The 24,377-nt window shown below is 41.8% G+C and overlaps 1 protein-coding gene across 1 annotated transcript in view; it reads left to right on the top strand.

The window, feature by feature from the left end:
• The window catches only part of LOC111964771 (A disintegrin and metalloproteinase with thrombospondin motifs 2-like), a 222,883-nt gene that overhangs the window by 86,177 nt on the left and 112,329 nt on the right, over nucleotides 1–24,377 (top strand). The window contains 1 exon segment of the mRNA XM_023988582.2: nucleotides 9,055–9,226. Within this exon segment, the coding sequence (XP_023844350.1) occupies nucleotides 9,055–9,226 (172 nt within the window).

Raw genomic sequence — 24,377 nt, 5'->3', positions numbered from 1 at the left:
GATGGTCTGCCTTCCTTGAGTACTGTCTCACCTACACCGTTCTCCCTCTATGTCAACACAACCACACCCTGATGGAAAACGGTCCTACCCGGGCGTCACACTAAAGAGGCTAGCCGCTATTCTTAAATGCTAACCACTGGATGTTTATCTAAGGAACACTAATAGAGAGTGAGTCCCAAATGGCACCCTATTCCCACTATAGTACACTAAGCCCCATATGTTTCTGGTGAAAAATAGTGCACTATGAAGAGAAAAGGAAGCAGTCTACCAGTCCTTCCTCTGCACCTGGAAATAACATAATGAAGGAGTGTCTTACTCAGTCAATGTTAGAGGAAACGGGAGAAAGGAGGGAGGAGGGAGAAGGAGGAGGGAACCGGGGGAGAGGAGGATGGAGACGGAGGGAGAGAGAGATGGTGACAAATGAGAAAGACGGAGGAAGAAGCATGTGCAAGTAGGGAGGAGTTGAGAGGAGGAAGAAGGGAGGGTTTAAGAACGGAGAAGGAGTCCCCAGATGCAGGTTGAGCTAGTGTAGTTCAGAGCGTATGACCTGGGGTCAAACTGTGGTGATGACCTCTAAACTAGAGGAAGTGCTCTGTGTATTACTGGAACTGTGACTAAAGCCTGCCATGGAGAGGGTCMGAGAGAGATGAAGAGACACATGRGATGTGTYCCAAATGGCATCCTATTCCCTATATAGTGCACCTACTTACCCCACTAATATTTATGGCCAATTCCACGTTAACAGAGTGATGCTGAGACTCCAWTTTTTTTAATTTAAAATGTATGTCAAACAAAAACCAATGATTGTAAAGTTAAACAAACCATTTAACTCTATGCACAAGGACTACTTTTAACAGTAAAAAAATGGCCACAGACATTTTTACACAAACACATTTACTTGAAGAACAGTACAGATGCAAAGTTTGGTAACAGAATGACGTCTCACGGGCTGACTACACCGCTCGCGTCGCGTTGCAAAATACATTTAGAAATATATCTTATTCAATTATTGCACCCACACTGCTCGCGCGCACCAACGAGCGTCTGCGTTGCCAAGGGCTAAAATAGAAATCAGTTCTATTTCTGACGCAGATCGCGCTGCAAGTCCTGCCTCTCCCATCTCCTCATTGGTTTATAGAAGCAGGTACCCACGTGCCATCTCCTCGTTGGTTATACCCACGTGGGTGACTGAAAGACGAACGAGGTCAGTGGCGCTAATGCACCTAATTTATGAAAGTTGCCAATCGCAATATAAAGTGTGGAAGTAGGTGCACTAGCAACAGCAAGCTAGCTAAATAGGACAAATAGGCTAGCAAGTGCAAGCTAACTAGCTAAATTGCCATACATGTTTAATGCTTTTCGACCTGTCCCCAATATAATGTGAATATAATTGGTTCAGAGTTTGTTTTGATATTTTAACCTGTGTGTCGGATCGCGTTTGGTGTGGGGCGACAAAATCAATTTATGCACAATGGCCGGTTTGGGTTCCGTGTCAGTCATTTCAGTCTCAGCATCACTGTTATCGTGGAATTCCCCTTATGTTCCACCCAGGCTGCTTTATCCTCTCTTCTCTCTCTTCTGTGTCTTCACTTTCTTCTCTATTTTGTCTCTTTTAGTTTTTAGGGGGAGGGGGATGCAGTAAGCCATTGTTTGGACTAGACTAGGTCCTGATATGGTCCTCACTTACGTCCTGGTAACTTACAAGGAACTAGGCAAGGGTCCACCAGAGAACGTTCCCTTGGGACCATCATGTGACGTCCTCTTGACCGTAATGAAAGGTCCTCTTGTGGTCATTGAATGTCCCATTGATAACGTCCTATCTGAACCAAATAGGAACTTTTTCGTAGCATTCACTAATGGACATCAAAATACCTTATGACATTATATTGCGACCAAACCGGGACCTGTACTTAATGTCCTCTTATGGTCCTGAGGTTAATGTCATGTTTTAATGTTTCTAGAACATTCTCAGAACGTCAGTGGGATAACGTTTTGCCAAAACCCTCAAAGGGAGCTTGTGGGAACGTCGCGTAATGTCCTAAGGACATCCTCTGTTTTCTGGGTTCCTGTGTGTGTGTGTGTGTGTGTGTGTGTCTGTGTGTGTTTTGTGTGTGTGTGTGTGTGTGTGTGTGTGTGTGTGTGTGTGTGTACGTGAGCTCCTGTGTCTGTGTCCTGGAGCGTCGGCCTGTGTTAAGAGACCACTCTGTGTAATGAGCGGGACAGGGTGACAGGGCCAGGGTTGCATCACTAAGTCCCCCAGGGCCTAAATCACAGTGGCATCTGCCACCAGAACCAAACCTGAGGTCAGCACAGCACAGGACTGCAGAGGGAACAGAGGACAGACAGGGGAGCACAATACCATGCTCCAATGGAGCCACTGTACTGTAGACCTGGACTGTGTGTGTGTGTGTGTGTGTGTGTGTGTGTGTGTGTGTGTGTGTGTGTGTGTGTGTGCGTGTGCGTGTGTGCGTTTGTGCGTGTCTGTGTGTGCGTGTGTGTGTGTGCGCGAGAGGTTGTGTTTATGTTTGATAATTCCTGTTTGCCATGTGTTATAAGTAAAGGCTTTATTATATGCCTAGTCCTCATCCTCCTCTAGCATATCCCAGATTTACTTAATTTGGCAATCTCTTCTCCCTGCTGGAAATTGAGCAAACAATTTAATTAACTTAATTAATCTGTTTTAATACTTAACATTAATTACTTCTCTCTTTCTTTGCACCCTCTCTCTCTCTCTATCTCTCCTCTCTCTCCTCCCTCCCTCTATCTCCCCCTTTCTATCTCTCCCCCCTCTCTCTCTCTCTCCCCAATATCTCCCCCTTCTCTCTCTCCCCTCTCGCCCCTGTCTCTCTCTTGCTCCCTCTCCCCCACTTCCCTCTGTCTATCTGTTTCTCTCTATCTCCCTCCCTCTTTCTCTCTCTCTCTCTCTCATGAGTGAGCTTGGCTGTCACGAGTATATCTTCTCACAACACTATATGATCGTAAATGTCCCGTAAGGGCAGAGATCGAGAACAGGGTCCGTATCCACAAAGAGTCTCAGAGTAGCCTTTTAGCTCATAATGAATAACATTATATGAACAGATCTTAGATCAGCACTCCTACTTTGATACCGACCCAGATCACCCAGATAGTGAGTGGTCTTACAGATCCTAGCTGAGGGCGGTGGTATGGTATAGTATGGCGGTATCTCTTTGATCCGTGGACACAGTATCCTCCGTAACACCCCCTACTGTTCTACTGCTCTACTGTTACTCCTGTCCAGGACACTTAGACTCCTCTCACGTTTCAAACTACTCACAGTACAGGGGCTTTATATAGTCCCAGTATGTCCGTAAAACAGAGACTGCATCCCAAATGGCATCCTATTCCTTACATAGTGCACTAATTTTGACCAGAGCCTTATTGGCCTTGGTACAAAATGAGTGCACTATATAGGGAATATGGTGCCATTTGAGATGCAGCCAGAGCCTCCTCACTTGTTGTAAGAGAAGCTCTTGGTTGTGTGGGCCATATTTAGAGCTCTGAGATGATGACTCCAAGGCCTCAGGAGGGCTGTGGTTTGTGTCAGGGTTTCAATGACCAGAAAGGCAATAATAGCCTACAGTTTTAGGATGCTCGTTTACTGTGTGTGTGTGTGTGTGTGTGTGTGTGTGTGTGTGTGTGTGTGTGTGTGTGTGTGTGTGTGTGTGTGTGTGTGTGTGTGTGGTGTGTGTGTGTGTGTGTGTGTGTGTGTGTGTGTGTGTGTCGTTGCCTACGTGCGTGCCTGCGTGCGTCGTCGTGTTTCCAAAGGTAGCTTTAAGGCAAAAGACAGATAGAAATAGAAGTGTTATGCGTTTAGTAAATCCTACTTGTTATAGTGGGTGTTTTCATGCTTTCCTCTGCTTTTGATGTATTTTCCATTCCATTTCATTGACTGTGATTTAGTGACTGTAATAAATAGCTGGTGTGGGTAAGATAGAGACAGTGCGCACTATCAGGAAAGGGATTTTCCCAGTAGTGTTCTCTAACCTTAAATGGTTATCTTTCATCATATTTCCCCAAATTTCTCTAACTCTCTCTTTGTTCATTTCAAATCAAATCACATTTTATTAGTCTCCTGCGCCGAATACAACAGGTGTAGACCCCACAGTGAAATGCTTACTTACAAGCCCCTAACCAACAATGCAGTTAAAAAAAATACAAATAAGAGTAAGAAATAACAGTAACAAGTAGTTAAAGAGCAGCAGCAAAATAACAATAGCGAGACTACATACAGGGGGGGTACCGGTACAGAGTCAATTTGCGGGAACACCGGTTAGTTGAGGTAATTTAGGTAATATGTACATGTAGGTAGAGTTATTATAATGACTATGCATAAATAATAACAGAGAGTAGCAGTGTGTCGTAAAATGGGGGGGTCAATTGATTAGCTGTTCTGGAGTCTTATGGCTTGGGGGTAGAAGCTGTTTAGAAGCCTCTTGGACCTAGACTTGGCGCTCCGGCACCGCTTGCCGTGCGGTAGCAGAGAGAACAGAATGACTTGGGTGGCTGGAGTCTTTGACAATTTTTAGGGCCTTCCTCTGACACCGCCTGGTATAGAGCTCGTGGATGGCAGGAAGCTTGGCCCCAGGGATGTACTGGGCCATATGCACTACCCTCTGTAGTGCCTTGCCAAGCTATTGACATACCAGGCAGTGATGCAACCAGTCAAGATGCTCACGATGATGCAGCTGTAGAACCTTTTGAGGATCTGAGGACCCATGGCAAATATTTTCGTTCATGGTTATATTTTTCTGTTTGTTTTGGTTTTAGGTATAGTTTTGTTATCTGATATTGAGAAGAAGGGAGACTATTCCAGACAGTTGTTATGGGCAGTCGGTGTCCAATAAACTCATAATCCTCCACTGTTCCATACTTTCCTCCTTGTTCCTGTTTCCTTGTTCCTGTTTCTGAAAGAACATGATGCTCTCTCTCTCTGGAATCTATAGAGACTCTTTGATGTTTTATTCACTCTTCTTTTAGACTGGAGTTGTCCAGTTCTCTCTCTCTCTCCCTCCCTCCTCCCTCTCTCTGATCGATCCAACCATGTCTCCCATTCCCACATGTCATCTTTTTCTTTGACACGGCTCTCCTCTCCTGTCTGCTTGGTATTCCGGAGCGGGGAGCCATGCACCAGCACAGATCCATCAGCTCCGATCGTAATGCTGCACCACGGCTCAGAGAGAACCGAGGGATGAGCGGAGAGAGAGAGCGATAGAGAGAGAGAGAGAGAGCGAGGGAGAGAGAGAGAGAGAGAGAAGAAAAGAGAGAGAAGAGAGAGAGAGAGAGAGAGAGAGAGAGAGAGAGAGAAAGAGAGAGAAAGAAAGGGCAGGTCACTGGCTTGTCGACATCCTTCTGGGACCAAAGCCTCAGACTGACAGGGAGAAAGCGAGAGAGAGAGAAAAGTGAAAGGAAGAATAAGGCTTATCTTTTGCTGTATAGAATAGACGTCCAATGCCTTCACTTTCATTGTCGTGCTATACAGTATCTATACCTCTGATGTATTGATGTAGCTCGTGATACAACGAACACACACCTTGGAGTAGGCGAACTGTGTGCAGGCTTTATGATTCCCTGTTTAAGATGTATAAACACCTTAGCTTCTCTGCACTGACGGATCATAATCATACTGCTGATTTACTGACATTACCCAGCACCGGAGTTGACCTGCCTTACTGTCATTCTCCCCTGCAGTAACTGTAATGTCAGATAATGATGTAATGATAGGAATTAACCATGACAGGCTTGGGGTGAATCTGAAATTACACTCTATTTCCCTTTTGGTCAAAGCCACGTATCACATAGGACTGGCCAAAATGGGAATTTAACCTATATTAACCCAAAGCTATATGGGGTGGTATGTACAGTAGTCCAAGGCCTGTATTCACAAGGGAATCACAGTGTAGGAGTGCTGATCTTAATGAATAAGATTATATGGACGGGTGGGGACCTGATACTAGATCAGCACTCCTACCCTGAGACACTATGTGGATACAGGCCCAAAGGTGTACTGCACTGTTGTGTAGTAAAGTAGCTGTGAAAGTAGCTGCTGAACAAGGAACTACTATAGCAGACCTTAAAGCTCTGTAGTGGTGTTTCTGAGTTAGCTTGCTCCAGTGCAGCTCTCAGTCTAAACCAGTGGAATAACATCACACTTAGTGCTGCATCGCAATCCAGTGAAAACTTTCCCCAGCTCTTTGCCCGAGCAACAATTTCTCTATTTTCTCTCTCCCCCACTTCACACTCCTCCGTTAGGATCATTCACCATCCCTTCTTCAACCTGTCAGAGGGAAGAGGGAGAGTGACAGCGAGCGTATCAGGCATATCAGTGTTTGTGTCTCTCTTTTTCTCCTTTTCTTTTCTTTCTTTTCCCTCTAAAGCCCCAGAATCCTCCTCTTCAGTTCTCCCCCATGGTTTTGCTCCTCGGCAGTCGGTTGCCGTGGTAATTACCAGTTGTCTAAACAGACAGATGGAATTACAGAGAGTGACAGGCAATTTTGCAAGCGCCTGTTTTTTCACTGTGTGTGTGTGTGCGTGTGAGTGATTGCGTGCGTGTGTGGGCGTGTGTGGGCGTGTGGTGTGTGGGCAGTTGGTGTGTGTGTGTGTGTGTGGTGGTGTGTGTGTGTGTGTGTGTGTGTGTGTGTGTGTGTGTGTGTGTGTGTGTGTGTGTGTGTGTGTGTGTCAGAATGGGGAGCGGGTTAGGGGGAATTAGCTTACAGGGAATATTAGAGCAGGATTTCGACCTGGACAAACTTATTTCCTGGTGCAGTGGCTCTGATAACATGTGTCATTCTCTCTCTCTCTCTCCCTCTCTATCTCATCAGTGTTAATTTCAACAATAACTATAACGGTCACTTCAGTCAATCGTCAGTCTTTTGAACTGATGAGCCAGGACACTTCAATTGTAACAAACCTAAACTAGAAACAATATTGTTACTCTTGCTTTCATGTAGGTTATTTTTGCTTTGATCACATCAGAAGTTTTATTTTGTGTTGCCGCACTCGCAGAGGGCAAATGCGAGTGCAGTTATTTTTTTCCAATGGGACATTTGAATGCTATTTGCTATTTCCTGAATATTGCAGTAAAATTTCTGGAATGGTTGGAAAGCGCAGATTCTCCATTTGTTAAGGGAATCACTGTTATTTAACCCCATCCCAAGGTTATGATGGGGAGAAAAAAAGCTTTATTTCTAAATTGTTAACCTGTAGCCAAACCACTAAAATGTGACTAAGACTAAAAGGCATTTTAATCATAAAGACTGACTAAAACTGAATTTATAATTGATGCCAAAATTAACACGGTCGCTCATTTTATCTCCATCTCTCTCTTCAATTATTGTAAGGCTGTGGCCTATCCCCTGCTCCCCACACCCAGGAGAGGAGAAGAGAGGATTTAGCCAGTTACATGGATTTCATGGCTTTTAGCTGGGGGAAAGTTTTCAAGAAAATGGGATGAGTGGGCGAGATCCCAAACCAGGCTTAAAACTTCTTATGGCTAGGAACCCTTCGACAACATTCCGCTGAAAAGGCAGAGCACGTAATAAAAAAAAAATTGTTGTTGAAATATATAACTTTCATACATTCACAAGTGCAATACACCAAATTAATGCTTAATTTCTTGTTAATCTACCCATTGTGTCCGATTTCAAAAATTGGCTTTACAGCGAAAGCACACAATATGATTATGTTAGGTCAGAGCCTAGTCACAAAAACACATACAGCCATTTTCCAGCCAAAGAGAGGAGTCACAAAAAGCAGAAATAGAGATAAAATGAATCACTAACCTTTGATGATCTTCATCAGATGGCACTCATAGGACTTCATGTTACACAATACATTTATGTTTTGTTCGATAAAGTTCATATTTATATCCAAAAATCTCAGTTTACATTGGCGCGTTATGGTCAGTAATGTTGTGCCTTGAAAACATCTGGCGAATTTTCAGAGAGCCACATCAATTTACAGAAATACTCATCATAAACTTTGATAAAAGATACAACTGTTATGCACAGAATTAAAGATATACTTCTCCTTAATTCAAACGCTGTGTCAGATTTWAAAAAAACTTTACTTAAAAAGCACACCATGCTATAATCTGAGTACGGCGCTTAGACACAAAACGAGACATACAGGTACCCGCCATGTTGTGGAGTCAACAGAAGTCAGAAATAGCATTATAAATATTCACTTACCTTTGATGATCTTCATCAGAATGCACTCCCAGGAATCCCAGTTCCACAATAAATGTTTGTTTTGTTTGATAAAGTCCATCATTTATGTCCAAATACCTCCCTTTTGTTAGCGCGTTCAGTTCACAATCCAAACACACGAGGCGCGGGCAAGTCCAGGCGAAAGTTCAGACGAAAAGTCCAAAAAGTTATATAACAGTTCGTAGAAATATGTCAAACGATGTATAGAATCAATCTTTAGAATGTTTTTAACATAAATCTTCAATAATGTTTCAACCGGATAATTCCTTTGTCTTTAGAAATGCAATGGAACGCAGGTCGCTCTCACGGCCATGCGCGTGACCAGCTCATGGCATTCTGCCAGACACCTGGTTGAAACAGCTCTCATTCCCCCACCTTCACAGTAGAAGCCTGAAACAAGGTTCTAAAGACTGTTGACATCTAGTGGAAGCCTTAGGACGTGCAATATGACCCCGTAGACACTGTCTATTAGAAAGGCAATGAGTTGAAAAACTACAAACCTTAGATTTCGCACTTCCTGGTTGGATGTTTCTCAGGTTTTCGCCTGCCATATGAGTTCTGTTATACTCACAGACATCATTCAAACAGTTTTAGAAACTTCAGAATGTTTTCTATCCAAATATACTAATAATAGGCATATATTAGCTTCTGGGCCTGAGTAGCAGGAAGTTTACTCTGGGCACGCTTTTCATCCGAACGTGAAAATGCTGCCCCCTATCCCAAACAGGTTAATATGTTTTTATGTCATTATTATTATGCATTGTACTAAAATAGAATAACTGACAAACTCTCTCTACTTCTCTCCTCTCTCTCTCTTGCTCTCTCCCAGGCTGGTATGATCAGGACGGAAGAGGAGGAGTTCTTCATCGAGCCGGTGGAGAGGGGGAATGGAGTGATGGGGGAGGAGGAGGGAGGAGGAGGGCGTCAACACATCGTCTACCGATCCTCCTCTGTGAAGAAAACGCCCGTCAGCGGCCTCGCGGCAGACTACCACTCTAGAGGTCTGTGATTGGTTACTTACTTGCTGCTTTCCAATATGTCATATACCTACTGTATACTCAACCACAGACTAGCACTTCAAAACTGGGTTTGTACAGTACATGGTTGTGTTTATGTGTGCGCTTGTATGGATTCTGTGTGCAAATGACAGAGCAATATAATTCTCAGCGATGTGTGGTTCATGTTGGGGTGTTAGGAAATATGAAATTCCAGTTTTCACAAGCTCCTTGTTGCAGTTTATTAAACAGTATCTATTTCTGCTATTCAATGTATTGTAGGAAGATGAGACTGCAGTCATACCAATACTTTTATGTGTGAGWTGGAGGCATGGACGTCACCAGGACCGGGCTTTCGGGGATTTAGCCCTGAATGAGTTTGGGTCAGCCCCGAATATTTTGCGCTGCTGCGATGGTGTCAAACATTTTTTGTCAACTGAATGCGCCCCAATTTGGTTTTACACTGCTGCTACTCGCTGTTTATTATCTATGCATAATCACTTTACCCCTACCTACATTAACAAATTACCTTGACTAACCTGTACCCCCGCACATTGACTCGGTACTGGCACTCCCTGTATATAGCCTAGTTATTGTTATTTTATTGTGTTACTTTTTATAATTTTTTACTTTAGTTCATTTGGTAAATCTTTTCTTAATTCTTGAACTACATTGTTGGTTAAGGGCTTGTAAGTAAGCATTTCACAGTAAGGTCTACACCTGTTGTATTCGGCGCATGTGACAAATAAAGTTTTATTTTGATTTGATTTGATTTAGCTAGGGCTGTGACGATTCCAGCATTGCAATTTTTCTTCCCATGGCAACAAATGACAACATGATGCAGACCAAACTTGTTGGTCCTTTAAAAACTTGCTGGATATAAAATATTGTGTGCTATAGCTTGGACAATAAATAAAAGTGACTCTGGATGACAAAATAATGATGTTTGTTTCCAACATTAGGGCTGTTTTCCTAAAGAAGTTAAAACTCGCTTTGTGTTTAATTTTCTTTCCACGATACTAACATGTATCGTGATACTGGTATCGTCCCGGCCCTAGTAGGAGCTACTAGCAATTATGACCCCGTTCCTGAAAGGTAAGACTCTCCTACGTGTTTTCTGTTTCCCTCTACAATGCTCACCAGCCGCTTAGGAGACGAGAAGGGACTGTGAAAAAACCACAATTGAGATTAATGCAGATCTTCTCAACACACATACAATTACTACCTGATGAGCGTCCCTGATGKTTTCCTGAACATTCCAATACTTTTCGGATGCATTTCAGTCACTTAGTGATGCAAATACACATTTTGACACCTTTCCCATAGACTTTTCAAGTAATTAGACGTATTAGCCTTGTGAACATAGAAACTWGTTTTTTGTGCTACAATGTTTAAAACATAAATTAGGCCTACATAGTTTCTATAACAATATAGCTACAACCACTAGTGGTTAAACAGGAAAAATACAGTTGAAGTCAGAAGTTTACATACACCATAGTCAAATACATTTAATCTCAGTTTTTCACAATTCCTGACAATTAATCCCAGTTAAAATTCACTGTTTTAGGTCAGTTAGGATCACCACTTTATTTTAAGAATGTGAAATGTCAGAATAATAGTTGAGAGAATAATTTATTTCAGCTTTTATTTCTTTCATCACATTCCCAGTGGGTCAGAAGTTTACATACACTCAATTAGTATTTGGTAGCATTGCCTTTACATTGTTTAACTYGGGTCAAACGTTTYGGGTAGCCTTCACACAACCTTCCCACAATAAGTTTGGTGAATTTTGGCCGATTCCTCCTGACAGAGCTGGTGTAACTGAGTCAGGTTTGTAGGCCTCCTTGCTCGCACACGCTTTTTCAGTTCTGCCCACACATTTTCTATAGGATTGAGGTCCTCCAATACCGTGACTTTGTTGCCCTTACGCCATTTTTCCACAACTTTGGAAGTATGCTTGGGGTCATTGTCCATTTAGAAGACCCATTTGCGACCAAGCTTTAACTTCCTGACTGATGACTTGAGATGTTGCTTCAGTATATCCACTTACATTTCCTCCCTCATGATGCCATCTATTTGTGAAGTGCACCAGTCCCTCCTGCAGCAAAGCACCCTCACAACATGATGCTGCCACCCCCGTGCTTCACGGTTGAGATGGTGTTCTTCGGCTTGCAAGCATCCCCCTTTTTCCTCCAAACATAATGATGGTCATTATGGCCAAACAGTTCTATTTCTGTTTCATCAGACCAGAGGACATTTCTCCAAAAAGTACAATCTTTGTCCCCATGTGCAGTTGCAAACCGTAGTCTGTCTTTTTTTATGGCGGTTTTGGAGCAGTGGCTTCTTCTTCGATATAGGACTTGTTTTTACTGTGGATATAGATAATTTTCTACCTGTTTCCTCCAGCATCTTCACAAGGTCCTTTGCTGTTGTTCTGGGATTGATTTGCACTTTTCGCACCAAAAATAACGCTTCAATCTCTAGGAGACAGAATGCGTCTCCCTCCTGAGCGGTATGACGGCTGCATGGTCCCATGGTGTTTATACTTGCGTACTATTGTTTGTACAGATGAACGTGGTACCTTCAGGCGTTTGGAAATTGCTCCCAAGGATGAACCAGACTTGTGGAGGTCTACAATTTGTTTTCTGAGGTTTTGGCTGATTTCTTTTGATTTTCCATGTCAAGCAAAGAGGCACTGAGTTTGAAGGTAAGCCTTGAAATACATCCATAGGTACACCTCCAATTGCCTCAAATTATGTCAATTAGCCTATCAGAACTTCTAAAGCCATGACATCATTTTCTGGAATTTTCCAAGCTGTTTAAAGGCACAGTCAACTTAGTGTATGTAACGTCTGACCCACAGGAATTGTGATACAGTGAATTATAGTGAAATAATCTGTTTGTAAACAATTGTTGGAAAAATTACTTGTGTCATGCACAAAGTATATGTCCTAACCGACTTGCCAAAAACTATAGTTTGTTCACAAGACATTTATGGAGTGGTTGAAGGACTAGTTTTAACGACTCCAACCTAAGTGTATGTAAACTTCCGACTTAAACTGTAAGTAATTGGATATAGAAACAAACTTGTTCATTGACTTACTGAAATTATTCACTTTTAATTGTACTTGCTGATAGATAATTTATATATATTTATATATATATACACTACCGTTTAAAAGTTTGGGGTCAATAAGAAATGTCCTTGTTTTTGATAAAAAGCACACAAAAAAAAGTCCATTAAAATAACATCAAATTGATCAGAAATACAGTGTAGACATTGTTAATGTTGTAAATGACTATTGTAGCTGGACACGGCTGATTTTTAATGGAATATCTACATAGGCGTACAGAGGCCCATTATCAGCAACCATCACTGCTGTGTTCCAATGGCACGTTGTGTTAGCTAATCCAAGTTTATAATTTTAAAAGGCTAATTGATCATTAGAAAACCCTTTTGCAATTATGTTAGCACAGCTGAAAACTGTTGTTCTGATTAAAGAAGCAATAAACTGGCCTTCTTTAGACTAGTTGAGTATCTGGAGCATGAGCATTTGTGGGTTCGATTACAGGCTCAAAAAGGCCAGAAACAAATAACTTTCTTCTGAAACTCGTCAGTCTATTCTTGTTCTGAGAAATAAACAGTGAAGAGGCGACTCCGAGATGCAGGCCTTCTAGGCAGAGTTCCTCTGTCCAGTGTCTGTGTTCTTTTGCCCATCTTTATCTTTTCTGTTTATTGGCCAGTCTGAAATATGGCTTTTTCTTTGCAACTCTGCCTAGAAGGCAAGCATCACGGAGTCGCCTCTTCACTGTTGATGTTGAGACTGGTGTTTTGCGGGTACTATTTAATGAAGCTGCCAGTTGAGAACTTGTGAGGCGTCTGTTTCTCAAACTAGACACTCTAATGTACCTGTCCTCTTGCTCAGTTGTGCACCGGGGCAACCCACTCCTCTTGCTATTCTGGTTGACAGGTACATCAGTTTGCGTTGTTCTGTGAAAGGAGTAGTACACAGTGGTGGGCCTCTGTAAGGCTATGTAGATTTTACATAAAAAAATCAGCCGTTTCCAGCAACAATAGTCATTTATAACATTAATAATGTATACACTATATTTCTGATCAATTTGATGTAATTTTAAAGGACAATTGTTTTTGCTTGTCTTTCAAAAAGAAGGACATTCTAAGTGACCCCAAACTTTTGAACGGTAGTGTATATTATTGTAACAGTAGGTCTACCTACTGGATTAATAATAGGAAGCGTTGATTATTTGGCTTTAGGGAGAGCACAGAGCATGGAATATTATTTTTAGCTGCAGATCAATTTAAATACATATGCCAAATTATATAATTGATCCTGTCTGTATGTACAGAAATAAATTAAATCATTGAAAATACTACACCAGAAATCATTATTTAGCCACAGAGGTTCAATAGCTTCTTTCAGAAAATATTTGTGTGATTGTGTGGGCTTCCTACAGTCAGGAAGCCCACAATTGGGCAGCACGTGCAGCAAATATCAAACAGCTGATTGTTGAGTTGTGACTGTCAATGAACAGTAGGCAGCAGCTAAAAGGCATTTTGCAATATTTCAAAATACAACTGCGGGAAAAACAGTTTGGAGGAGTCAGTGTAACTGGAAAGTTAGTGTACTATAATTTCCTCCTTATATTGAACAATCTGTCTCCACTCTTTTCTTTGGCCTATGCTATTGGTTTCATTTAAGACAGGGCTGTTAATTTTTATTATCTCAGTAGGCTGTCAAAGTCAGAGTAGCCTTTAATTTCAGTCATTGGTGTGGTGTTAAAAAATATTATTCTAATGTCTCCAGTCATGTAAAATAATTTTCAAAGACCCGGAATGTTCTGAAACTCTGGTGACTCCCCTGGATGGAGGTCTTGGATTTAATATAATTTTGGGCTTCTGTTCTGTGATAAGAGAAGTGGCTGCCCAATCGCCATGATTGATTTGGCACCTAGAGGTCAATCAATCATGACCTCAGCCAAGAGAGGGGTGTGTTATTGTTCAGCCAATCAGCATAGCAGCTTAAAGAGACAGGAGTCATGATTTTGCTCTTGGTTTGATCGATGCCTAGAAAATGTAGGAAGCATGTTTTGGGATTTTGGAGAGATTGACAGATTTTCAGTGGTAAGCACAATTAATATTATCAGCACAGAAGCACAGCGTAGTTCTGTTCAGCAGTGGGAAGGACACGCCATACCCGGCACACATATCCTACATCAGCTGTTGAGCTGCTGGGGAGCAACCGATGAGTGTGGGCAGACAGGCAGACAGACTCTGCTCCGGCTCCACCTCTGATTATAGACATCGTGCAGGTGACTCTCTTGCTTCCCTGTAGCTAACCTGTCACCGCCAGCCTTCTAGTTAGCTACCCTTTGCCTGGTTAATAAGCACAAGCTGCTTCACAACATTTTAAACAATCAAAGCATTGCGTTTAATAGTAAAACAACAGTCTAGCTATGTTTTTCTCTTCTTTGAGTATAGAAAAGTACTCTTTGAATTTGTAGTCTCGCTTAACCCTCCCACTTTCCCCACTGCATTTCATAGGCAGGTTCTGTAGCCATCGTAGCCTCGTCTCTCTCTTTTCCTCAGAGAAAACAGCTTGATTCAAGGCCTTACCATTGAAAAGATATGAACCATAATACCGGCACTATGTTTTGTGCATTGGCAACCGGCATTTTACATTAATAAAGCATACCGTAGGCCGTTCTAAAACTAGGCTACATGCGGACCGGACCGGGTCGCACTTTATTTGGATAGTCTGKATTTTCCATACTACCAACAAACTATCTGTTGATAAGCAACTGCTTGCTAAGGTTACGGTTAGAGTTAGGTTTAGAATAAGGGTTAAGGTTAGGGCTAGGGTTAGGATAAAAGCCAATTTATGCTTGATTCGGTAATGTGTTCCAGAGGCTCTGTACGGAGCGTGTGACGCAATTGTGGAGCCTCCGGAGGCGTGCGGAGGGCAAATCGAGCTCTGTAAGGCGATGCCATGCACTTCCCAAGTTTTATCACAATGCGGAGGGCTATGCATAGCTCGTATAGCTCCAAATTGACATGATTGGTTGACAGTAGATGGGGGCAGTACATCCTGTATAAACACAAGATCACTTCCTTGACAACTTCCTTGACAACAATCATGGACAACTTTGAAGAAAGGCTATCAGAACAAGTTCACAAATAAAAAAACGTCTTTATGATACCTCGAGTAGACATGACAATGAGTTTGAACTCCTGGAAAGAGATGTAATGGGGTTAATGGAATGCATACCATGGGGGATAGAAGGACGCTGGACACACTCAACAAATCTGACCTAACAAAGTGGATATTGGTAAAATCCGTCATGATTGATGGATTGTAACAGGCCCACAATGTGATTGCTAAAATGTGACTCCTGGACCACCTGAATTCGGTCTTATGCAGCAAAATTTGAAATTGTGTTTTGTACATTGGATAAAAGTAGAGACTCAGAGCTACAAAATGGTATATCATACACTGCATTTGAGGAAAATGGGAAAGTAATTCTGCTTTTAAAGTTGATCAACTTGTAAACTCACTTTTGAGAAAATGGCCTTTGAATGTTTTGGTATCTAGTGAAGAGCTCTTCTTTGTCTACACCCATTCAGCATCGTTCACATCCTCTTAAGCTTTAGCCCCACCCATCTCGTTTCGCTCTCGGAGCGCACACTTGACGTTCTGACTGATGATTGGATAACATGAAAACAGCCTAACCAGCTCTGCTGGCAACAATTTCATTATGCTTTTTTGCAGACGTTTACTGACACCGGCCATATTCAATAGGTGTTGTACACATGTCGTGTAACGTTAGCTAACGAGCCAGCCAGTTAACGTTAGCTAGKTAAACAACAATGAACAGTGCCAACAATGCCACAGTGATGGGAGCTAACCAACCAGGTTCAATGTTAGCTAGCTAACATTTGTCTCTAACTAGAAAAGCAAATGGCTCTGGGTTACAAATAATAACGTCAGCTAGGGAGCCAGCCAGCTAATGTTAGCTAGCTAGCTAACAGTACACTTTAGCTTAAGCCATATAGCTAGCTAGCTAGGGAAACAATGAACCTAGCTATGTAAACAAGGTGTAAGTTCACACACGTAATGTTAGCTAATGAGCAAGTCAGATAACGTGAGCTAGTTAAACAACAATGAACACAGTGCCAAATCATGTCGTTACTACCCTGCATGAATACGGCTAGCTAGCTAACAGTACACTTTAGCTTGAAATGAAACCACTTTCTGTCAAAATTAGAAACATGTAATATCTGAAAATGTAGATAGCTAACGCTAGACTATCTTATCTGTATACATCATCATGCATGATGGACGTGTCTCCCTGTCAGGAATGCCATACCACAGTTGCCCTTAGTTTGAAGATGTAATCCGGAGAGAGGTGTTCTCTCCATCTCTTTACCTATCATACTCTAATTCCACTGATTCCATAACTTGATCCTCCAGAAAGTGGAGAGCAACACTTATGCAGCTCCACTACACAATACATTAAAAAAAGCAGTGTTCGACAAGATTACCAACACAGACTGACGAGCTCAAATAGACAGAAGCCCTCTATATGGCAGAACTCATCTCTCGGCATGTCCAGCCCATTCATTACCTCAGCCAATCATGGCTAGTGGGAAGGTTGCTGACTTTTTCTGTGGCTTAACCAACAAGGCTTGTAATTTTACAATTTTATTCGTATTTACAGATGGCATACAAGTTTGTTATTAAGGCAGATGAAAGTTCACATGTTCGAGAAGGCATTTCTGCCAAAAAAACAAATTTTGATTWAAAAAAAACATTTTTTACGTTCAAACGGCTCTCCTGTGAAGTCGTGACTTGCGACATACGCCTAGTTTCCTGAATCGAGTCACAAATCTGATTTGGATATATTTGGCTGTTTTTGCTGCATAACATTTAGAAGTTGTCCCTTTTCAGGTTTTGAAAAGTTGACCGCTAAATGCTAACTCCCGTTTGTATAAATATATATATATATTTTTTAAACTATGCAAATCAGTTAAGAACAAATTCTTATTGACAATGACGGCCTACCCCAGCCAAACCCTCCCCTAACGACGCTGGGCCAATTGCGCACCTCCTTATGGGACTCCTGATCACGGCCAATTGTGATACAGCCCGGTGATCGAACCTGGGTCTGTAGTGACGCCTTTAGCACTGTGATGCAGTGCCTTAGAGCATTGCACCTCTCAGGATCTTAATCTGGTACCATAGTTAGCATACAGAAATCGGTGGTGGTCGTCAAACTCGTTTTTAACTGTAATTAAGTTCATTGATGACATGAACATGTATTGGGATTGACATCCATACAAGCATTATACTTTATATTATATTATACTTTACATTATAGTGTTTAATTATATAGTGTGAAACACACATGTAAACAATAGCCTAAATGTTGGCATATTTTGCTGGGGGGCAATGTGGAGATTCGGGATGGAGATGCAGGCGGGAAAACAGTGTAGCGTTTTAACTTCATGCTGTCTTGGCTGAGCTCCTATGTCAAGCACGGCCGTCAACATCTCATAAGAGGTAAGGTCTTGTCTTTTTTTTTTTTGCCAGTTGCTTGTAATTAGCTTGGAGGACAAATGGAATTAAATAAAAAGCTTATTTTTTGCAAATAGTAGAAGCAACACGTTTTTGGCTTTTGGCCTTCATATGGAAGCCCTGAAGAAGGCCAAAAGCCGAAACGCGTGGGTTATACTTTTAGCATTAAATACACCATTTGTCCTCCAAGTGTTCCTGAATCTCCTCTCTACAGAGTACACACTGCACATCACTGCACTGTCTGAGAAACAGCACCAAGTTCACCAGTCTCACTACCACCTTGGTCTGTCCTGTAGAATCACATCGGATGTAAAGTCTCCTGTTTAAGGGACCTGCATGGTTCTGGTACCGGTTCCGACTGACATTTTAGATTATAAACCGATCTGTGGACACCGTAGATCGAAATGGTATGTACCTCCTACCATTTTAAAGGGGTGGCAGGTAGCCAAGTGGTTAGAGTGTTAGACCAGTAACCGGAAGGTTGCTAGATCAAATCCCCGAGCTGACCAGGTAAAAGTCTGTCGTTCTGCCCCTGAACAAGGCAGTTAGCCCACTGTTTCTAGRCCATCTTTGAAAATATGAATTGGTCCTTAACTGACTTGCCTAGTTAAATAAAGTTAAAATGTAATTTGCTCCTCCGACTATCCATCAACTCCTGGCTGAACCCTACATCACTGACAAAGCAATCCTTACATTGTAGCGAAGCAGCAGAGTGTGGTTTTGTAACTCTAGCACTTTCAGAGATTGATTTATAGCCAACTTCGTCAAAGTAATCTAAAATAATTTAGGCAAAATGCAAGTTCCTAACGAGTACAGGAAGCCATGTTCGAGCTCTGTGTGACGTTCACAGCGATGGGGGCAGAAGTTTTGATCAAGAGTCCCTTAGAAATATGCACATTTTCTTTAACGCAAACAAATACAAATAGGTATTTTACAGTTATAAGGAAGGTGAAATCTTAGTCGTTTTATAAATTGATTTCATATATTCGGATTTTTATAATTTTTGTACTGTGTACTTGAGCTTGTGCCTTCAAAAGTTACTACACCTCAGCAATTTATAATTATTTTTACCAGAAAATTTTGATTTGATCCTTTCTTGCAGCATTAGTAGTTATTGTTTATGGCCCGCTCATGATAAATAATCACCTTTGGGATTACGTAGTCAGGATGGAGAGACGGTAGGACGGACATGAGGTGAGAAGTAAGTAAAAGGGAAAGATAACAGGCAGGATTATGTTTTACATCACATTTAGTTACATTTAACTGTTTAATGGATTTATTCTACAACAATACATCCAGAATTGACCATCTGCTTGTGAAATATAGATCTATAGGTATATTTCTGTGGTGTGAGTTAGCCCAGTCCAGGTGAGGAGGATTGTGGGAAAAAGCCCTGTGGTGGTCCATCTGTCTATGCATGTCTCAGTCCCCTGAACAAAACAACACTGCACATCACACATGCACACACATACACACGTGCGCACGCACACACACACACACACACACACACACGACTCYCCTGGACCAAAACATTGCACACCACACTACTCTCCCCCAGACAGCTCCGCCTGGACACTGTCCTGTTGTTACCCACAGATAGAGTGAGGGATGGGGGAAAGATACAAAGACGGAGAAAGAGGGATGAAACAAAAGAGTATGAGCGAATAAGGAGTCAAAGACAAATAAGAAAGGGGAGGTGAAGGAAAGGGATGAAGATATATGAAAAGAAGAGAGAGGAAAGCACAGAAGATTGTTATGTCACAAAGATAGGAGAGATGGAGAGACAGATCAGAGAACATGAAGAGGTAGGGAAGAAACAGTCCAAATATAGACAGAAAAGAGAGAGGGAAATAGAGATGAGACAGGTAGATATATATGATCCTCTGTATGTCTGGTAAAATAATGATAATCCAGAGTTTTCCAACAGCAGTGATTCATTGATGAATGTGCAACATCAATAATACAGCTTGCTCTCTCCACTTAGGACATTGATTCACACCTTTTCCACAGCTTATGGTGTGAAAAACCAATCAGTCTTCTTCCCTCTCTCTCTCTCTCTGTCAGCTATGGAACAAAAGGCTAAATTTAGCTGGCCAATACACTGACTGTCTGTGTCCAGGAAATTAATTAATAAGTAATTTATTAATCGGCAGGTCGTAAAGTAGACCTTGTGCAGCAGATCTGAATAAATTATTGATTGATTATAAATTAATACATTAAAAATGTCCCTTACTTATCAGCGTACAGTGTCAGGATGGAGAGRCGGTAGGACGGACATGAGGTGAGAAGTAAGTAAAAGGGAAAGATAACAGGCAGGTCATCCGTGATACAAGTGAGTATTAGACGTCCACCCATGTCTGAGGACGTCGGAAGATGACGTGGAAACCAGCCACTAGGGGCAACACTGAGCACTGTTACCTTCAARTAGGTATCGGTTTTGCTAGGGCATTGTGGATGGGRATGGCAGATGGGTGTAAGCATCTGGTTCAAAAGGTTGCATGTTCAAATCCAGTGATAGATAGTTGTTTTTAATATTTTAGTTGTAATCCTATCCCAAACGTTAACCCTTACCTTAACCATTCTGAGTTAAAACCTTAATAATTCAGAGTTAATGCCGAAACTTAACCCTAACCTTAAAACATTTGGAGTTAATGACTAAACAGAACCTTAAACACTTTGAAATGTGATGTTTGGAACAACTTTGAAATTTTGTCTTATTCTGATGTGAGACTGTGAAAGCTTGTAGAAAGAAAAATACACACACTCTTCATATAAGGGCACAAGGCGAGATCCAAATGCAGACACAGGAGGCAGAGGATATTTGTTATAACAAAGGGAGTAGGCAAAGGCAGGTCGGGGACAGGTGAGAGTTCATAAACCAGGTCAGAGTCCAAAAACAGTACCAGACGATAGGCAGTCTCGAGGTCAGGCCAGGCAGGGGTCAGAAACTAGATCTTAGTCCAAAAACAGTACAAGGGGATAGGCAGGCTGGTAGTCAGAACAGGCAGAGTGGTCAGGCAGGCGGGTTCGGAGTCAGGACAGTCAAGGGTCGAAACAAGGAGGACTAGAAACAAACAGAGACTGGGAAAAATAGGAGCAATGAAACCCGTTGGTTGACTAGGCAAACAAGACGAACTGGCACAGAGAGACAGGAAACACAGGGATATTTACAATATACACCGGGGATAATGAGTGACACCTGGAGGGGGTGGAGACAATCACAAGGACAGGTGACCAAATCAGGGTGTGACACTTCATTACAAGCACACAGTTTCAGAAAGCAACACGGCCTGAATGTGTGCGTGCGTGTGTGTGTGTGTGTGTGTGTGTGTGCCAGGTGTCAGTGACAGTGGGTGGTGGTTGTTGTTACTCTACTAGTCTGTCTCCTTCCTGAGATCTTAACTCAGCGTTCCTATGGAAACTCACGCACTTGTTCTCTCTTTCTGTCTGTCTCTCTCTCTCTCTCTCTCTCTCTCTCTCTCTCTCTCTCTCTCTCCTTTCTTTGTTATCAAGAAGTTCTGGAGTAGATTGTTCAGAATAGAATGATCGAATGTGCGCGCGCACGCACACACACACAACACACACACACACACACACACACACACACACACACACACCTGCCTGCTTCAAACGAAAAGAGAGCACCAGTAATGAGCAGAGGTCTCAATCACACACCAGTGTTAATTCTGGCACTCTTTTTTTAGATTTAGTCTAGTCTTACACATTTTGACTAAAATATCATTGAGTCTTGGTCCCATTTTTTGTCATTTGAATAATGATTTAGTGCAGTTATAGTTAAAATGATGAAACGGTGGGCCATTTTAGTCAACTAAATGCCCTTTCATTTTAGTCACTTCACATTTGTATTGCCTCATTCACTTGTCGTCAACATAAATCACTGACTTCTATGTACACAAACATATATAGCCGTGTCATACCAAATTATTTTTCTGCATAATATTCTGTTCTCTTCGCAACAGCAGAAATTTGACAAACATATATTAGAATACAGTATATAAGAATGATCTCCCTTATAAATTCCTAATTTAGCCAGTGCTGGCCGTAAAATCACTGAGGAAGCCAAGACAAGCCAGTAAAAAAGCCATATTACAACCTATGTTGTGATAATTGCATAGTTTGCTCTATAACCCATTCATTCGTATCAAATCAAAATAATTGTATTTGTCACCGAATACAACAGAATACAACAACAACCTTATGTGAAATGCTTACTTACAAGCCCTTAACCAACAATGCAGTTCAAGAAATAGAGTTAAGAAAATATTTAAGGAAAAAACTCAAGTAAAAAATGTAATAAAACGTAACATAATAACGAGGCTATATACAGGAGGTACCGGTACCGAGTCAATGTGCGGGGGTACAGGTTATTCGAGGTAATTTGTACATGTAGGTAGGGGTAAAGTGACTATGCATAGATAATAAACAGCGAGTAGCAGCAGTGTAAAAATATGCCACGTGATATACAATAAGGCCGTGACAACAAAAAGACAGTCACACAGTGGCGGAATAAATTCAACTACATAAACATTTGTTTCATCACAAAACCTGGGAGAGCAACCTCTGCCCGGTGAAGTTCACAAGGCAAATATTCCATGTAACAAACAGTTATATCACCTGCAGCATGGCGGTTTACTAAGCAACTACTGATTTAGAACCACAGAGTTACTGCAAGTCAACATAAAAACAACAGGAGCACTGCCTCCACTATTCCGGCACCATTTCTACTTAAACGTTTAAACATAATCAAATCAATAAGGCTATGTATGTTAGTTTATTAGTACACTGAAAACTAATTTAAAGATACCAAAAACTATCTAGTCCAATCAATGTTGCTAAATATCATGTGGCTGTCCATGGAACTGATGTATGTGTGTGTGTGTGTGTCTGCGTGTGTGTGTGTGCATAATGCCATCCTCCTCTATTTTTCATGTTGGCAAAACAGTCTATGGCGCTGTCATACAGTACACTTTTTTGTTGTCATAGGCTACCTAGTTAAAATGCTTTCTAACCTAACTTCCTCGCATGGGCAACAATGAACCAGTTAAGATAGCTAGCTAGCTAGTTAATGTGAGCCTACTATGCTACATATTGCACTTCAATATTCTCAGGCCAGTGGCACAACATATTAATTTAGGGTTAGATCAGAATCACTGTCATAATCATTGGCCCGTACAGAGAATTAAGTCAAAACCACAAGTCAAAATCCCCATCTCTGTCCATGGCTTAGGAATCGCCCGATTTAGCAAGCTAGCTACTGCAGGACATCAACACAAGCCGACCAGAAACAGACACATTTTTTGGAAATGTAAGATTTTCTTAGGAAAGGATTTGATTGGTTTGAAGCCAAATCCAAACTATCCTAACCTTGAGGGGGGTGTTTGGCTGCACCAGGACAACCCAGAGTTGAGAACATTTTGAAAACACAGAGAGAGACTAAAGATAAATTATTTTCTTTGGTCAAATATTTGGGGAAGCATGGCTTCCCTTGATCTCCATGAATACACACCACTGAATTCAGCCTACATAGATATAGTACATTACATACAAAACAAACAGACACAAACACAAGCGCAGAGATGGTGCCTCAAAGAATTGGAAAAGTAGTATTGGTTGCACCTTCATCACTTGGCCGTGTCATTGCCATTGCTATCAACCTTCCACAGATGCTCCAGTCACATTGATGTCCAAAAGTAGAATGGGGATAATGACTTTGAACGGGAGCTAATGACTGTTTCGCTCAGTGATGTAGTTATGTCACTAAACCTCGAGTCTGAATCTAGTTCCGAGTTCCAAGTTCCCTGTGCTCGAGTCCAAGTCCGAGTCACCAAAGGTCGAGTCACGAGTCTAGTCACAAGTCTCTATGGCTGAAGTCCGAGTCCCAGTGCTTGACTCCTGGTCCAAGTGCTCAAGTCTGAGTCACTGGGTCCACATTAACTCAGGTATAGTGTAGTGGCAAGAGGAATTTACTAATAAATTGTTTGCTATCCCTTTTCCTTTTTTTCTGTCCAACCAAATGTTTGCATGTAGGCCACATTCAGTTGCAAAACATTCTTGAACTTTGAGGATAGAAATTCCACAAATAGAGCAGACGTTTTTCCTTATTCAACAAGTCAGAGAGGCATGTGTGTTCTACATAGCATAGTTCTATCTGAACATTCCGAAACGTTGCGTCCTGCTGAACCCACTACAGGTAGTGGCAGTGATCCCTTCCTTTGGGCCATGTGATGTACGGGTTTTTAGTATAGCATTGTGACTAAGCAAGGATGTGTGTGTGTGTGTGTGTGTGTGTGTGTGTGTGTGTGTGTGTAGGTGTGTGGTGTGTGGTGTGTGTGTGTGTGTGTGTGTGTGTGTGTGTGTGTGTGTGTGTGTGTGTGTGTGTGTGTGTGTGTGTGTGTGTGTGTGTGTGTGTGTGTGTGTGTGTGTGTGTGTGTGTGTGTGTGTGTCAACGTGCATGCCCTGCCACCTGAGGATCAGTCTTTTTCAGCCGTCTATTTCCTGTGTTTGAGAGGTGCAAAATCCACTTGTCACTTATAATCTCACTG

This window comes from Salvelinus sp. IW2-2015, linkage group LG6.1 (genome assembly GCF_002910315.2).
Source record: "Salvelinus sp. IW2-2015 linkage group LG6.1, ASM291031v2, whole genome shotgun sequence".
Taxonomy (NCBI): domain Eukaryota; kingdom Metazoa; phylum Chordata; class Actinopteri; order Salmoniformes; family Salmonidae; genus Salvelinus; species Salvelinus sp. IW2-2015.
Note: the sequence above shows the minus strand (reverse complement) of the source record. Positions and strands in the feature narration are given on the sequence as shown.